Genomic DNA, 18,855 nt, shown 5'->3' with positions numbered 1-18,855 from the left:
ATCCTCCACCGTGGGAAGCACCTCTGCTGGGTTGTTAGTGTATACCAGCAGGTCATCTGCATAGAGGGCCAGCTTACAGTTGTAGTCAGATACCTGAAATGGGTGGATCTGCACATCAGATCTCAGGGCTTGAGCCTGGGGTTCAATGTAGATGTTAAATAACTGGGGTGAAATGGGATACCCCTGACGTGTTCCCCTTTAAATACTAAAGCTCAATGTCAATAAACCATTAAGTAGAATGACTGCAGAAGCCCCCTCATAGCACCTAGTAAGGGTACCTACAAATGATGGTTGAACCCCATTACCTTTAGGGTCTCCCAAACATATGTCCAATTGACACGATCAAATGCCTTGGCGGCGGCGTAAGCGGCCAAAGGTTCCGACCCTGCCACCGTCAGGTCTATACAGCCAATTAGTTGTAAGGTTTGCTGTTGAATGTATCTTCCGGGCAAAAAAAACTTTTGGTCTACATTAATCAGATGGGGGGAGGGGAGGAGGGGGGGCAACCCTAACCAACCTCCATGCCAGAATGCTAGTTAAGATCTTATAATCTGCATTCAAGAGGGAGATTGGTCTATAAGAGTCAGCTCTAAGCGGGTCTTTTCCGGGTTTCAAGATTAGCACTATTATTGCTTCCTTCCATAATGGAGGGATCCTACCTTCAGGGCTATAGATAAAGTTAAACAGCTCACTAAGTCTAGTCACTATGACGTCTTCCAAGATCTTATACATTTGGCCCAGGAGAGCATCCGTCCCTGCCGCTTTATTTTTGATCCTTTTTAAACCTCTCTTAATTTCTTCTTCTGAGATGGGGACTTCTAGTAAGTCCCATCCCTCTCTTGTCAGACTAGGTAAAGTTTTGCTTTTTAGCCAGTCTTGAATTAAATCGGTGGAAGTACCCTCTCTTCTTTATAGAGCTTTGAAAACTGAGACAGGAGGCACCTCTGCATATCCTCCTGGTCACATGGGGTTGTGCCAGTTTCATCTACAATCAACTTGTTGATGTTATCCCTCACTGTCGGTTTTAATCTTCCATGCCAAAGTGGCTCCTGCCTTTTCGACATATTCATAGTTTTCCATTTTGTGGACTGCCCATTGACCTCTAATTTTTTTGGTCCAGTTTACCTCAATAGGCCAAACGTTGGCTCTCCAAATCCTTAAGGAATTGTGGCAGATGATCAGGTGGGCAGCTGGATCTGAATTTTTCCAACCTGGATATCTCCTTCTCCACCTTTTTAAGTTCTACCATTTCTTACCTATTTTTGGAGCATATCCAACTATGTAGCACTCCGCGAATATGGGCCTTGAATGCGTCCCAAACATACTCCAGAGATGTTGACCCTATATTCTCGGCAAAGTACTCTGCAGTCGATGTTTTGATAACTTGTTAGCTCCTCATTCGACAACATTGCCCTTTTTAGTGTCCACCTTGGAGTGGGTTTCGGTTTACCACTTAAGCATATGAAAGTTATTGGGGCATGATCGGATAGAATAGATGGCTGGATGGAGATATCCACTAAGTGCTCTAAACCCCACCTATCAGTAAGGATGTAGTCTAATCTTGAGGAGTGGCCATGACCTGGTTCCCCGTCCCTCTTCGATCTCCATAGATCTACCAACCCGAGCTCATGCATCATATTAATCATTACCCGACGCGTGCGCTGAGCTACCATATGTCGTCTATGGTAAGACCTATCTTTGGAGGGGTTAAGGAGGACATTAAAATCGCCACGATTATTATTGGGACAGTAACTTCAACAAGTTTGGCCTGCACTCTGAATAGACAAGCCGGGTCGTCGATCTTGGCACCGTTATAAGATACTATAGCAAGTTCTGCCCTCCGTATAACCACCTGCACCAGGATCCACCTCCCAGATTGGTCAGTTAACGTGAACTTAATGAAGCTGCCTAAGTTTCGTCTAATCAAGACCTCTACTCCTTTACTATGTATTGTCTGCTCAGAGCAGCGAAAGCACCCAACCCATTTATATTTACCGAAGACAACTCTAGACAACTCAAATGAGTCTTTTGTAAAAGAAAAACCTGGGCAGAGGATTGCTGCAGGTATTTCATAATCAACCTTTGTCTTCGAGGGAATCGCAACCAGTTAACATTCCATGACATAAACTTTATTTTTGTAGTCTTCATACTATACCGGGTTTTTCTCCGACCCCCTCCTTCCTCCATAGGCCAGGCAAACTAAGAGACAGCTTACTCTTCAAAATATAATGTAAAATGAGGATGTTTTTTATATTTTGCTCCCATTGCAACCCCACCTACCCCTGTGAACCCATCGATCTTCCACACCCTTGGGGAATCCTCCCTTTTCCTCTGGGCATACGTCCTTGGCCAGAAACCCCCTTTAAGGTGTGGCTATAGGAAAATATTTGTACACTTGATGCTAAGGGACTGACCCTTTTTAACTGCATGGCCTTATCATTATTCTGTTTCTGTAGTAGGGGATCTCTGTGTAAAGTCATAATCTAGTGAATATTCCCGCCCATGTGCGCGGTCCACGGAGCAATCAAAAATAATCTCTTAAGTTGTCAAAAAATGCTGAACTGCACAGCCACATAATAGAGAATTTAAAGACAGATAATGCAGCCTATATCCACAGGCTACACTGTCCAGTACTTCTACTAGAAATTCCACCAAAAATCCACAACAGCACAGCCTGTCCAGATTTCTCCACAGAGAAAAACTTTCCTTTTCCAGGAAAACCCTCTGGAATGATAGAGAGGAAGGAATGGACAGACAAGCCCCATAGGCTGCCATTATGTGGCTCAAAACAGGATACTGTGCCTTTAAGAGAATCTTCCAGAACTCTCTCAGTATCCCAGAATGCACAGCAGGTCTCCCTTACTTTCGGTTCTTTTTTCCGGCTCCTGCTAGCAGAACCCTGGAGCATTAGCTCTTCTTCTTTTTTTGAGCTTTTTTAATTCAATTTTTGTGATAATTTTGGATTTTTGCAGCTTCACTCGACGTCTTTGGCCTTTATCTACATTCTGCTGTGTTTGTTTTTGGCAGAATTTCTGCAGTATTCTTGTCTTTGTACTATTTCTGTCTGACAAGTGCTTTGTCTGCAGCTGAATTAAAGACCAAAGCTCACAGGGTTTATATTCTGTGTTTCCTTTGTCTTTTGACACCTGTCTTCTCTGTAACTTCTTTTCTAGGAGGCTTCGGCTCCCAGGTTTGGAGCAGGGAGTTTGAAGCCATCTTCAGCCTCTGGGTAAGGAGAGGGTAGGTCCTTTACCGGTCCCCATGCTGTGACCTCTGGGGTTCTCCCCAGTAGGGGCACGTCTGCGCTATGACGCGGTTCCGGTCAGCGTCGAGGATGTCATGGAGTGCCTCGACGTCATGGAGTGCCTCGACGTCATGGAGTGCCTCGAAGTCATGGAGTGCCTCGACGTCATGGAGCAGTGATGCTCGACGTCATGGAGCAGTGATGCTCGACGTCATGGAGCAGTGAGGCTCAATAGGCTCCGCTATCTTCCGTTAGGCCAGACGTCACCGTTATGGATGGCTCGGCGTCTCGGTGCAGTGCTGCTTGATGTCGATGTACAGCAATGTCGTAGAGACAGTCACTGTCTTATTAATGGTGATGTCGTAGTGAGGTCGACGTCATGGGTTACATCCGCGGAATACTTGCCGGCGCTTGACGCCTGGGTCTTGTTCCAGGCCTCGCTCTGTGGTGAGTCTCTCTTCGTAGGAGGGGACTTTGTGTTCCCGGCAACGTCCACTCACGACGCCTTGCAGTTGATCAGCGTCTAGAAACCCTTCTGATGGAGAGTCTGTGGCTACTTACCACGTGTAAGCGGAGGACGTTGGTCCTTTTGCTTAGTTTTGAGTATTTGCATACCTACTCAGCGTCTGGGTCGCCTCCTGCTCTGCTACGATTCCCTCTCCCACCCACCACCCCAGGGGCCTTTGGCCCCTCAGTCTGCGATCCCCCCCGTGCCTTGATGCCAGGGAGGCGTCTTCCATGAGTACGGGGAGGCTCTCTCCTCCTCTTAACTGGTTGGCGGTACTTAACTTTCGTCCTCTACCACCTGTCAGGAGGTTCTGGCTTCGACCGTACCCTGACTTGGTCACTGGGGTGGCGGCATACAGACAGCATGCTGTGGCCCGCTGTTGCTGGGCCGTTTTGGTAAGACCCCTGTGAGGGGGTGTTTCTCCACCGATTTGTGGTTCCACTGCCGAGAGACAGGAGGGAGGCCTTACAAGAGATAGTCTAAAGGGCCTGATAGTTTCAGATCTAAACATCTGTGTCGGAGCAGAGTTTTTTCTCTCCTGCCGACCCCCAGGTAGGGTGGATTTGTCCTACGTTGCCATACTTGTATTGGTCTGACGTCTCTACAGCCTGCGGCTCAGCGGTGTGCTTCTACTCTCCCGTTCTTTGGGCAACCCTTGGGCTGCCATGAGGGTAGTGAGTGGCCCGCACGAAGTCTGAATCAGATTTTTAAAGGCTGTAGGTTTGGGGCGTGGAGAACGGCTTAAGGCCTTTCGCCCTTTCCAGCGGTGTCTTTTCCTCCCAGAATTTGTTTGTGGTCCCAGGCCGCCATTTATAAATTCACAAGTATATTGTGCGCATACGCGGGAGAGCTTGATGCTCCTCGGCGAACAAAGGCCGTCCGGGTCTTCCCTTTGGAAGGCTCAGGCTCTCTTAGCTACTCCATCTACAACAGTGAGGACGATGTCTTCTCTACGGGGATCGATGGCCTCTTGTATCTTCCTCACTCCGCATGCGCTCCTACACATGTGGCCGCTACAGGACGGTTTGGAGGACTAGTGGAACCAGAAGAAAGAGTGTTGGGACGACCGGATTCAGTTATTTCTTCACGCCCAACTGTCCCTGAGATGGTGGTGCTCAGCAGAGAATATCCTCAGACGGGTTCCTTTCCACAGGGACTTCCCGACTCGGACTATCGTTACGGATGCGTCTCTCCTGGGCTGGGGAGCGCATTCAGACCATCTACAGATCCAGGGGGCGTGGTCTCAGACAGAGTCCACGTCTCACATCAGTTTCCTGGAATTCAGAGCTATTCACTTGGCACGGAAGGCCTTTCATCTGTCCTTCCAGATCGACTCCTTACTTGTGCGGACAGACAATACGACCACGATGTTTTACCTTGACAAGCAGGGGGGGGCGCGAGATCACGCACACTGTCACAGGAAGCGCAGGCAATCTGGCACTGGCTGTTAGCCAGAGCAGTGACGATAACGGTGTCTCATCTGCCAGGTGTGCAGAATGTTCAGGTGGACACGCTGAGCAGACTGATTCAGGAAAACCGCAAATGGGTCATAAACGACGAAGTACTAGGAGACTTCTTCGCAAGGTGGGGGACTCCAGACTTAGATCTGTTCGCCCCCACCGAAAACAGCAAATGCCGAGACTTCGCCTCCAGGTACTACCAGCAGGGGACGCTGGGGAATGCGCTATGGATCGACTGATCGAACAGCTTTCTGTGCGTTTTTTCGCCCATTCCCCTGATTCCGGCGGTGCTCATCAAGCTGTCCCAGTCCAGGGCACGGATGATCCTGATTGCCCCGGAATGGCCCAGGCAGTGGTAGTTCACGGACCTGCTTCACCGGTCTCTCCTTCCTCACATACAGCTGCCGTGCCGGCCGGACCTTCTGGCGAAGTTGGGGGGGGGGGCAGATGGTGCACCCCAACCCCTCGTCTTTGAGTTTGGCGGCATGACTCCTGAGAGAGTGCAGTATGGCCATTTGAATCTACCATAAGATTGAATGGACATTCTGAAGGAGGCTAAGCGAACTTCCACTAGGACTTCCTATGCTTACAAGTGGAAGGGATTCTGCATCTGGTGCAAGTCCAAGAACTATGATCCAATGACGTGTACGGAAGATGTCATCCTTCCGTATCTTCTATATTTGGCGCAGTCTGGCCTTAATGTTCATTCCATTAAGGTTCATCTCGTTGCGCTGACTGCCTACACAAAATGCCCTTTACAGACTTCCTTCTTGCAGGTCCCTGTGATCATGGACTTCTTGGAAGGCTTGAAGAAAGTGTTCCCTCCTGTCCGGCTTCCTTCGCCTTCATGGGACTTGAATGTGGTGCTGTCCAGATTGATGGAGGAGCCTTTCGAACCTTTTCATAAGGCTTCGTTGCAGCACCTGTCCTGGAAGGCTGCGTTCCTCGTGGCCATCACATCGGCCCGCAGGGCACCTTCATCAAGTGCGCCCTAGATGCAGCAGACACAGCAGTGTGTGCAGTGACACCAGCGTATTGCTGCACAGACATGCATGATTTAGAATTTCAGGTTTCAAACCGGAGGTACAGTCCTTTATTCTCAACCAGCTATTTGACAAAGATATTTCTACAGAAAAACCCTCCTCCTCTTACAAGGGTAACAACCCATCGCCCTCATCAAGAGACTATTTCCGAGGAGGTTTTAGAGGAAACAATGGTATGGGAAGAGACCGAGGCAACTCCACATGCACTTCCCCTGCAAATAACAAGCAGTGACTTCCTTCCGCTACCCCCGATCATTCCACTCCTTTTGGGGTACATTTCTCACAATTTCTCCCTGTCTGGAACACAATCACGTCAGACAAACAGGTTTTTCAAATGATCCAATATGGTTACTACCTGGAACTTACACACACTCCCCCAAACATTCTTCCAAGATCACACGCAATGTCACAAGAACATCTTACCCTTATAAAGCAAGAAGTTCTCTCTTTGTTACAAAAAGGAGCTATAGAACCAGTTCCATTAAGATATCAAGGGGCAGGGGAAAACTCCATCTACCTCTTAATTCCTAAGAAGGACGGCTCTCTAAGGCCTATACTAGACCTCTGAGAACTAAATCTATACATTCTGTCGGACCACTTTCACATGGTCATATTCCAGCAAGTGCTCCCGCTCCTTCAACAAGGAGATTTTCTGTCCACTCTGGACTTTAAGGGCGCCTATTTCCATATCCCAATGCACCCTGCTCACTTCAAGTACCTCAGGTTCGTAGTAGCAGGCCAGCACTATCAGTTCAAGGTGCTACCAATTGGAGTAACTATCACACCCATGGTTTTCACCAAGTGCCTGGCAGTAGTCGCAGCTCATCTACAAAGACAACACATTCATGTCTTCCAGTATTTGGACGACTGGCTCATAAAAGCCAACTCGCAAAAGAGCTGCCTACGTCACACTCACAAAACAGTGCAGTTGCTCCACAATCTTGGATTCACAGTAAATCTGTCCAAATCCCATTTACAACCATCCAACACATAAGCGTATCTAGGAACCACAATAGATACACAAAAAGGCTTTGGCCTACCCCAATCCGGCCAGAATTCGCACCATGCAAACTTTACTCCGTCAGTTTCAGCCTCAACACTAATTACCAGCTTAAGTGTTCATGCAGTTACCAGGAATGATGGCTTCTTGTATTCTAATAGTCCTTTACTCAAGAATCCACATGCGTCCAGGAGTCCTTAGCACATCAGTGGAACCAGGCTCAGGGTCTCTTATCCGATCTAGTTTTGGTGGGCGGCCGCACCCATCGCTCTCTGCAATGGTGGAATACACAAAACCTTTCTAAAGGCCGCACTTCCTCGGCCCGGTTCCGCAGATAGAGCTAACAGCAGACTCCTTGTTCACTGGTTGGGGAGCTAATCTCCAGACGCATACAATTCAGGGCCTGTGGAGCCTGCTGCAAAAGAAGTTTCACATAAATCATCTAGAGCTGCTAGCATTTTTTCAAGAGCTCAAAGCGTTTCAAGTACATTTAGTAGGCAAAGCCGTCCTGATCCGTACAGACAACATGACAGCAATGTACTACATACAAAAAACAGGAGACACACTCTCCAGCTGTCACAAGTAGCACAGACCATCTGGAAATGGGCTATACGTCACAAAATGTATCTCCTTGCAGAACACCTCCCAGGAGTAAACCATCATATTGCAGATCTGTTCAGTCGTCAAAGACAACAAATTTACGAATGGGAAATCCATCCTCCGGTTCTCCTCCCATTCTTCTAAATGTGGGGTTTTCCGGACATAGATCCGTTTGCCACAAACCTAAACTCAAAGTGCCCAAGCTTTGCATCCAGGCATCCATACCCATTGTCCAAAGGCAATGCACTATGGATGAATTGGACATGGATATTTGCATACGCTTTTCCACCTCTCCCACTCATTCCATTAGTGGTTCGGAAGCTCAGACAGGCGTCCTTGACACTAATCCTAGTTGCTTCCACATGGGCCCGGCAACCCTGGTTCACAACACTGTTGGAGCTCTCAGTAGTTCCTCACCAAAAACATCTCGCTCCCAATCTTCTCACTCAGAGCCATGAGGAGATAAGACATCCAGATCCCAGTTATCTCAATCTTGCGATCTGGCACCTGAAACTTGGAGTTTGGCTACCTTAATCTCCTGCCAGACTGCATGAACATCATCAAAGAGGCTAGACGTCCTACCACAAGAGCTTGCTATGTAGCAAAGTGGAAAAGATTTGTAATATACTGTAATAAAATAAAATCGACCCGCTGGACGCTTCAGTTCAAAACATAATTTGCTATTTGTTACATCTGCCGCGTTTCAATTTAGCGTACTCTTCCATACGCTTACATCTTGCTGCAATAGCTGCATACCTACAGAACAGACAACATCTGTCTTTCTTTAGAGTGCCTGCCATTAAAGCATTTATGGAGGAACTTAAAATAATCATTCCTCCAAGACTTCCACCTGCTCCAGTGTGGAATCTCAACATTGTCCTTATCAGACTCATGGGTCCACCCTTTGAGCCATTGCATAGATGTGAACTGCAATTTCTCCCTTGGAAGGTAGCTTTCCTCATAGCTATAACATCACTGGGGAGAGTGGGCGAGCTTCAGGCACTAACCATTGAAGAACCATTTTTACAAGTAAACCAAAGCGAGGTGGTTCTTAGGACCAACCCTAAGTTTCTACCAAAGGTAATTTCTGCCTTTCATATTAACCAATCTGTTGAGTTGCCTGTGTTCTTCCCTCAATCAAATTCTGTGCAGAACGTGCTTTGCACAGTTAAGTTGTGAAAAGAGCACTACTTTACTATGTAGAAAGGACAAAATCTTTCTGAAAGACAAAACAACTGTTTGTCGCGTTTGCGCCACCACATAAAGGCAATCCTATATCAAAATCGGGCATTGCAAGGTGGATAGTCAAGTGCATTCAGACATGTTATGCAAAGGCAAAACAAACAGTTCCCCCTAGAGCGCCCTCCACACGCAAACCAACAGGCTTCTATAGCATTCTTAGGGAATATAACTAGGCTTTCCAGTTTTCAGTTTCTATTTTTGGTCAATTCTGGTGGGGTTTTTTCAGTGTTTTCAAGTGATTTCAATACCTTAAAAAACAATTCTTCATTAACTCTGAAGATTGTAAAGATGCTTTCAGCATACCATCTTAACAAGTGGCAAGGATCTCTTACAGGGAAGCACTTCAGCTCAGGTCATCTCACAACATTTTCATATACGTAGCTGAATCACTGCAAATACAAACAAAATCACTCCAATCTTTGTTGAACTTGGAAAGAACCTTATAGCAGCAACATTGCAAGTGACACTGCGTTCCATGTTTTCCAAAAGTCTGGTGTCATGTTTTCACCACAATCCCATATGCTTGGTGATTGCACTCTTATCACATATACTTGTCCCTATACCTTGCATTGAATGTTTAAAGCCTGAGGTATTAGCAATTCACCTACTATCAATACTGACTCACAAGAAACTGGGGGCTGATGTATCATGGGGTTTACCCATTTTCTGTGGGTAAATGTGATGGCACATATTGGGAAAGATTCTTCTGAAGCCAGCCATTTTACCTATCATTGAAAGACCCAGAAGCAGCCAAAATATCAAATATGATTTTGATATTTCCTGATTCTCTACAGTTTATAAAATAATTGAAGACCTAAAATGTGCTTCTTTAGAACAAAGACCACAGAACCGAAAATAGAAAAAGGAAGAAAAAACAATATTTTAGTGACATCCTCAAGCAGAATAATTTTAGCTCAGTCTTTCTTGATGCTAGCTTGTATAACAAAGTTATAATGTATTGGCCCCTTCAGGAAGGAAAAAAATTACTCTTTCACTCTTCTTTTCCTTTCTTTGAATGGCATTGATTTTGTGGTTGAGAGGTGCTTTTTCGGTGTTTATATGTTTACACTGGTGAGGGCTATTTCCCTTTCGGTGGGGTTTTATCAGTTATTGTAGGTTTAAACCTAAAACCAGACAGCCTAAATATAACCATAGATGACCTCTGCAAAGCTGCAACATGGTCTACACCTCACACATTCACAAAACATTATTGTGTGGATGTGTTAGCAAAACAGCAAGCTAGTGTGGGCCAAGTCGTTTTACGTACACTAATTCAGACAACTGCAACAGCTACAGGTTAGCCACTGCTTTGGGAAATAACTGCTGTATAGTCTATGCAAAGCATGTGATCTACAGCTTAAATGCCTCAAATGGAAAATGCTACTTACCCAGTATGCATCTGTTCTTGGCATGTAGAGCTGTAGTCACATGCGCCCACCCGCCTCCCAAGTACCTATACCTGTTGCATTAATATCTTACTTAGATACACATTTACTTGGACATCTCTTACTACTCTTACTAGCTCCATTATCACCCTCTGCGGCAAACAATCTAACAATGGAGCCGATGCCCATGCGCTCTATCACCGAAAGGAGGAGTCACCTACCTCAAGACTGGAAATGACTTATTCGAACAAAAACAAAGTGCAAACATCCAGGCCCAACATTATATGGCATGCTATGCAAAGTATGTGACTATACAGCTCTACATGCCAAGAACAGATGCATACTAGGTAAGTAGCATTTTCCTTTTTAAGAGCTGTAGGCTGTCAGCCTGTTATTTGAATACAAATACTAATGTTGCTTCATTAAAAAATAAGCACTCAATAGACAAAATTAGTCCAGCACTAGAGATCTTCTGTTTTGAATTTTGGCAGGAGTCACAAGGAGGATACCAAGAAAGTTGACATCAAGAAAATGGACAAGAAAAAAGGTAGGTTGCCCATGTAATGATTGATTGTGAATGCCTATGGTTGGTTTGAGAATGAGTTACTACTCGCCGAATTATTTTCGGTTCTAAAAATAAAATGCACTACCAGAATAGTTTTTGTTAGAACACCGTGGCGAGCTTCTCGTTCAGTGAGCAAAAATGTTAGGAACAGTGAAGTCTTACAAACTTTAGCAGAGTAGTCACACTGTGAAATTAAAATCTTTTTTAGTAAAATAAAACAAAGAGCTATACCAATTAATGTAAGGACAACCCCTTTACTTGGACTGGTAGGTTTGGCTTAGGAAGCAGAAAAGATGCAAAAAGCTTATGCTCTAGTTAAAGGGCATGAGACTCATGGTAACCCATGTCTCCTGCTCCACCCCAAAAGAATGATAAACCAAAATATATTAAAAATACTTGACAAGAATGACCAATAAAAAATAAAGGAAAACATAACAGTGCAGTATCAAGAATGATGACCAGTTAATGTCTTGTTTGGGACACAATTCACAAAATCCACCCTTTTAAGTCAATGTAAAGAATAAATCCTGACGGAAAAGGTGACCTCAGATTTCTCCTCAGTAGCCAAAACAAACACAGGAGGAAATGGGTGCTGAGTTCGGTTGCATGTCTGTCATACGTCACATTTAGGGGCTTATAATTATGATGATAAACTTTGATTAGTGATGTTTCTGTGAAGTAATAGTTTTAAAATTATTGGCTCTGAACATTCCAGTCTATAGAAATCCAGGTAATAATAATAAAAATACATAACCCATCAAAGAAGTGTTATGTTCAAGGCATGGGTGGCTGAAGATGCACGTTGTGCATACTCCTGCCATCTAGTGTTGGGCCTGGATGTGTGCAAGTTGTTTATCTTCGAAGAAGTCTTTCGAGTCATGTGGTACTGTGACTCATCTTGCTGGTAATGCGCATGGTCGTCGACTCCATTGTTAGATTGTTTTCTTTCTGCCGTCTTGTCCAGACATGTGCTCGGGTTCAACATAGTTGAAGTGTTCTGTTCGGGTCAACGGTTGCTGTTTCAACTGTACAGCTCTCCGTCAAGCTGGCTTCATGTGGGAGTTCACTTTTCAGGGCCTTGTTTGATGTCCCCCCAACATGTCTCCACAGCGATGGAATGGACGCCATTTCGCTGCTGTCCTTGCTGCCATGTCAAATACCCTCTGGCTGATCTCCGTCAATGCATTCTTTTGAGTATTGCTGCATTCCTCTACCATCATTTGTTTTTTGTATTTCATTTTTTATTTTGAAGTCCGCATATAAAACGAAATCAAGCCATTGTGGATACAATGCACCTGGAATTCACTGACAGTATTAAACCTGGGGTCGCAGCATAATCCTCAGCCACCAAAGCTCAATTTATCATTGACTTGGGTAGCCCTTGCAACTGGCGCATTTCTAACACCAAAGCCCTTTTATCCAGGTACGATAGGGCACATTAGGACAAAATGGAGCAGTTGCTCCAATTCCTGTCTGATTAGCACAAGTCAAAAGCTCAAGACCTAGTACATGAGGGAAAGCATATCTGTAACAGTTCTTTTAGGTACGCGTTAGGTTCAGCAGACACTGCGGCTAGAGCCGTCAACACCAGCGTGCTACCTAAGATGGCATGCTTGGTTAAGAATTTTTGGGTTTAAACCAGAAGTTCAAGCTTCTATTCTTAACATGCTGTTTGACAAACAACACCTCTTTGGTACTGTTGTAGACACATCCTTAGAAAAGATGAAAAAGGACACAGACTTGGCAAAATCTGTGGGGGCCCTACTGTCCCCTTCTGGCTGAGGTTTCTTTTGGCGCTCCTTCTATCGTGGAGGGTCCAAGAATACCTCCTCAATCAGCCCTCTACTTCCAAGGTTTTCTTCAGCGGGAGCTACTGAGGCAACAATGGCAGAGGTAGAGATTCCAACACATGCACATCCCCCTCCAATACCAAACCGTGACTTGACCCCCATCCCCCAGATCATTTAACACCTGTTGGGCGTTTTTCACAATTCCTACCCGTCTGACAATCAATAACTACAGCCGAATGGGTGCTAGGAATTATCCGTTCTGGTTATTGCCTGGAGCTTACCAACAATCCTCCAAACATTCCTCCACCTTCACACAAGATGTCACCAGACCATTTACACATCCTCAAACAAGACGTACGATCTCTCCATTGGAAGGGAGCCATAGAGCCTGTACCACTACAATATCAGGGGTTGGGCGTATACTCCCTGTACTTTCTCATATCCAAAAAGGAAGGTTCTCTCAGACTTTTTTTGGACTTCAGAGAATTAAACCTTTACATACAATCAGATCACTTTCACATGGTGACGCTTCAACAAGTGCTCCTACTGTTACAACAGGGCGACTTTATGTCTACTCTATACTTAAAGGACGCGTATTTCCACATTCCAAGACATCCCCCTCATCGCAAATTTCTCAGATTTGTGGTAGCGGGGCAGCATTACCAGTTGAAGTTACTCCCATTCGGAGTCACCACTGCTCCCATAGTCTTTACTTTACTCCCTCAAGGTAGGGCAAGTCACGCCTATACTCAAGAAACCTACAGCTGACCCGGCTGACCTAAACAATTACCGCCCTATTACCAATATCCCCACCCTGGCCAAACTGCTGGAAAAATGCGTACAACCTCAACTGACAAAACACATTGATCAGTTTGACCTCCTCAACCCTCATCAATCAGGCTTCCGAGCAAAACACAGTACGGAAACGGCTATGACGCACATAATTGATGACACCCTCCAAATCCTTGATCACAACGATTCCTGCCTCCTCATCCTACTTGATCTCTCCTCAGCATTTGACACTGTCAAACACGAGAACCTACTGGAGCTGTTAAACACCAGAATGGGTTTATCCGGGACTGTGCTCAAATGGTTCACTTCCTTTCTACATAAGCGGGATCAAAAGTTCAAGATCCACAACGTGCTGTCCTCATCTTTGCCTGTAACATTAGGCATCCCACAAGGATCTTCCCTATCCCCCACTTTGTTCAACCTCGTCATGGAACCACTCACCACCTTGCTTCAAGCTTCTAATGTACACTTTCACATGTACGCCGATGACACTCAACTTTACCTCAAACTACAATCCCCGGATGACATCAAACTTCTGAACTCCACGCTCAGAAACACCCAATCATGGTTGGCAGATAATCACCTCAAACTAAATGCTCTGAAAACTGAGTTCCTGCTGATCTCACCTCCTGCGAAAATCGCCATCACCCAAACCTGGCTCCAGCACCTAACTGCACTCAATGTCCAACCCACCATCGTGGACTCCGCGAAATCCTTAGGCATCACACTTGACGCCAATCTCAACATGCAGCAACACATTAGCAAAGCTACTAAAGGAGCTAATTTCCAAATCAACACTTTGAGGAAACTTAAGCCCTTCTTCCCAGCTAAGGATTTCCAAACTGCTGTACAAGCCCTAGTCATCCCTCGCATAGACTACGGAATTGTGGCTCTCAGCGGACTCCCCCTATCAACAACCTCACCCCTAAGAGCCTCCTTGAACGCTGCAGCGAGACTTATCACTTGATCAAGAAAACATTTGCATATATCCCCTGACTTAAAATCCCTGAACTGGCTGCCTTTTGAAGCCAGAATACAGTTGAAAATTGCCTGTATGACACACTTGGCCATACACCACAAGTCACCTAACTACCTCACTCAAAAGCTGACTATATCAGGAGGCTTCAGATCCAATAGAAGCACAAAAAATCTCCTCCTGAAACCTCGAAGATTCCGGAAGGAAAAAACATGCAAACGTTCCTTCTCAGGTATGGCACCCAGGATCTGGAATGCACTCCCTCCTGAAACCAGACTTATCTCCTCCACTGCATTTTTTAAGAAAGAGGTAAAAGCCATCCTTATGGCTAAATTCACTTGAACTCTATTTTTGTTGGAACAAAGACTTTGCACCTTTTTGTATTACTGGTTACCTGATTGTCTATCGGTTTTAAGTTTTTATCTGACTGCTATCCTATGTTGTTACTCACGTACTACCGACTACTATATTGTACCTAATAGTTTGTTTAAACACCCTCTTATTTGCCCCTACCCCTTGTTTCTGTAAAGCGCTCGGATATCTGCAAAGATCTTGTTCGCGCTATATAAAACTTTTAAATAAATAAATAAATGTCCAGCAGTGTTCGCTGCTCACCTACGAAGACTACACATTCATGTATTCCTGTACTTGGACTGGCTTACAAAGCTAGTTAATACCCAAAGTGTCTCCAGCACACTCACATAACACTGTCAGTACTGCATCAACTGGGGTTCACAGTCAATGTGTTGAAATCGCAGTTTCAACCTTCCAAAACTGAAAACTATCTACGAGCCACTTTAGATATTCGAAGAGCTCTAGCCTTCCCCACTGCAGCCAGAATTTGCAATATTGAGTCACTGACTCATTAGTTTCAGCCCTCTCACTCAATACCAGCTTGAGTATTTATGCAGCGGTTCAGAATGATGACCTCTTGCATCATGATTGTTCCCCATGCCAGGCTTCACGTGCGTCCCCTTCAGGAATGCTAAGCACGTCAGTGGAACCAGTCACAGGGATTCTTAGCTGATTGAGTGTTGGTAAACAATTGTACTCATCGCTCTCTGCAGTGGTTGAACAACAAAATGTATAAGGACGGCCTTTCATTGTAGGAAAGTGAGTTTCTGTTGCAGTAACCCCCCAACTTTTTGCCAGACTAGTGATGCACTTTCACTTATTGTGACCTGGGTCCCTGCCTATCAGTTTCATAGGACCTGTGTTCTTTCCCACAAATGAACCCAATTGGCATCTTTGGCCACAGGTCTGCCCCTGGTAAATGGTACCACAGGTATTCAGGGCACTGTGACCAGGGAAGACCACAAAGGGCTGCAGCACTTATTGTGCCACCCTTAGAGGCCCTGTACCCTGACACACACACTGCCTTTGCAGGCGTGAGTGTGTTATCACACCCAAGTCCCCACAAGGATAGTAACACACACACACACCCACACATACCCTTACCAGGCTGCGTGTTTTGGTGCAGACATGGCGCACACCTCTGTGTGCCATGCCTACAACCTACTACCCTGGCATAGATCAGTCACCCCTCTAGCTGGGTGCACTATACCAGTGGTGAGGGTACAGTTGCATGAGCCCTACGCCCCTACAGTGTCTTAAGTCCATTAAGAGTATATGGTGCTGGGAATTTGTCATTGCAAACTCCTCAGCACCATAATGGCTACACTGAAAACTGAGAAGTTTGGTATCAAACTTCTCTGCACATTAAACCCAAACTGATGCCAGTGTGGAATTTAATGAAAAATGCACACAGAGGGCATCTTAGAGATGCCACCTGAAAACGAACCTACCCCTACTGTCCAGGCTGAGTGGAGCTTTCAGATGCCACCACCAGACATGTTTCTGGACCCCTGGGTCAAGAGCCTTCTTCTCTCTGGGGCCTGAAACAATGCACATCCTGGGACGAGGTGCCAAGCCTCCTCCCCCAGGAAGGGCAGGGTTCACGATGGGGAAGCTTCAAAGGCTTGCCGCCTTTGTTATGTTGTTATTATGAGCTTATATAATTTGTGAGCTTCCCCAGGGCACTTGCTGCTCTCAGCAACTGGTCCCCACTGGTTCTAACCCCCACTTTGGGCAGGAGAACTGGTGGGAAAACCAGATGAGGAAAAGGTGTGTCCACTTCTGCCAACTCCACCCCTCAGGTGGGAGAGGCGAGGTGAAGCACAACTCTCAGTCCCTGCCATCTTGCAGATGGGAAGACTCAGCCAACCAGGGACAGGCGTATGCCCCCCTCCCACCTTAGGTTGGCATAATAGGGGATGCACCCACCCCAGGGAAGGGACCCATTAGTCCCTGCCTTTTACCTACCTGCAACACACCCTTAACTCTAGTATTTAGGGGCACCCTTGAGCCTTGCTTCTTCAGACAAGAAGAAGTACCAAACAGACCTGCAGCAGCTAACAAGAGGAAGATGCCCACTGACTTGGCCCCAGCCTTATCGGCCTGTCTCCCCCTCGAACCTGCTCCTGCGAAATTCCCGGTGTGTCCTGCAGCCAGCAACCTCGAAAACCCTGGAGGACCGGCTTGCCTTCAACTACAAAGATTTTGTCTCCCGTGAACACCAGTTTTGTTCATCTGAAACATCTGGCCCCAGCCGGACACCGCGAATCTGCCCCACTCTGCACCCACCGTCCACCGCCAGAGCTCGAGTGGGCAAACACCACAAGAAGGGACCCCCACCGGCTATCCTGACCCGAGATCCGGCGATTCCTGACCTGCCTGCAACCTAAATCCGGAGGATTACCCCCCCAACCGGAACTAGGAGCTGGCAAGAAGATCCGACCCCAAAAGGCACCCCTGCACCAGACGCCCCACGGCCCCAAACCGACTGTGCCTAACCAACCCCTAACTTCCCAGCTTACCTCTCGAAGTGGTGGCCGCACCCAGGAGACCTTCGTCCCCAAGCCCGCAGTGCCTTTGCAAACTGGAGGTTCCTCATTGAAAACAGGGCGCCCAACTTTGAAACAACACATTGCACCCGGCCGCCCTAGTGCCGCTGAGGGTGCACCTTTGGTGGTACTTTGTGTTCGAGGCATGTGGGCTGCTGAATTCATATCTGTGCATAGATCGCCGCCTAGTGTTGGGTCCGGATGATTGCACATTGTTGTCCTGGAAGAGTCTTAGAAGTATCAAGAGATAGGTGGCTCCTCCCCCGGACTACAGTGCGCATGGGCATCCTCTCCATCCTCAGATTGTTTTTTTCCGCCATTGGGTTTGATGTAATTTTCTTTACTCCAGTTCGGAAACTTTTCTAAAGGCCAAAAGGCCTTTGGGGCGTCGGTATCGTTTCGATCGGTGCCAAGATCTTGTTCCAGTTATTCTTGAGCAGGACGTCGAAGAGAGCCGCATGGCCTTTTCGACACCGGTGACTATAGTCGATGGAACAGAGCCCGTTCAAACGATGCCCGCTTTGTAACTCTAAATACCCGCACATCGATGCACACCCGGTGTGCAACAAGTGCTTTTCACCAGAGCACAATGAAGACAACTGTCTAGCTTGTTCTCGATTCAGGTCAAAGAAGACGCTTAGACTCCGACGTGCAGCGAGGCAAGCTATGTCGAAGCCAGCGCCCGACCCGGTGAATATCTTCGACGCAGAAGGCGATGAGGTCGTCGATACTGAGGATCCAGAACAGCAGTCGGATCCCGGCTCGGAGCATGACTCTCACTATTCTCAAGACGACTAGAAGAACGTCAAGGATGAAAACGTTGTTGAGTTAAGGGACGACGTATCCCCCCATTGGAGCCGTTGATGACGACTCAAGCGATGAACCAGGCCCAGCGGTGGGTACAGGGCCCGAAACAGACACTCAAAGACTTCCAAGGGCTCAGGTCGAGGCATCGCCAGAAGGCCTTAGCCAAGATCTTCAAGAACATTCTATAGCCCCGCGTCAAGGCCCGGCTAAGAATCTATCACATGAGCCATCAGTCCATCTACTTAAAACAAAACCGAAAGCCCTTGAGTCAAAACCGAAACTGCTGAAATCAGTCTTCGGATCGAAGAGCTCCCTCCCATGGGAGTCGACGAACAAAAGAGGTGTTGACGACCCTGCGAGGTCAAAGGTGAAGAGTGTCGAACCGAAGATCGGTGCGCTAAAGTCAACCATCAAATCCAAGCATGTCGAGCCGACTAAGTCAACGTCGACGGACAGCGACACAAACAAAGGACTCGAGTCTCAGAAGCTTCTCGATCCGAAGCATCTAGTCGACAAGCTCCAGCTCGTCAAAGGCCTCGA

At 46.6% G+C, this 18,855-nt stretch overlaps 1 protein-coding gene across 4 annotated transcripts in view; it reads left to right on the top strand.

The window, feature by feature from the left end:
- The window catches only part of PSIP1 (PC4 and SRSF1 interacting protein 1), a 560,846-nt gene that overhangs the window by 366,659 nt on the left and 175,332 nt on the right, over window positions 1-18,855 (top strand). For all 4 annotated transcript variants that reach the window (XM_086961408.1, XM_086961410.1, XM_086961411.1 and 1 more), the window contains one exon: window positions 10,974-11,029. In XM_086961408.1, the coding sequence (XP_086817534.1) occupies window positions 10,974-11,029 (56 nt within the window). The remainder of the gene's footprint in view (window positions 1-10,973; window positions 11,030-18,855) is intronic.

This window comes from Lissotriton vulgaris, chromosome 3_1, assembly GCF_964263255.1.
Source record: "Lissotriton vulgaris chromosome 3_1, aLisVul1.2, whole genome shotgun sequence".
Taxonomy (NCBI): Eukaryota; Metazoa; Chordata; class Amphibia; order Caudata; family Salamandridae; genus Lissotriton; species Lissotriton vulgaris.
Note: the sequence above shows the minus strand (reverse complement) of the source record. Positions and strands in the feature narration are given on the sequence as shown.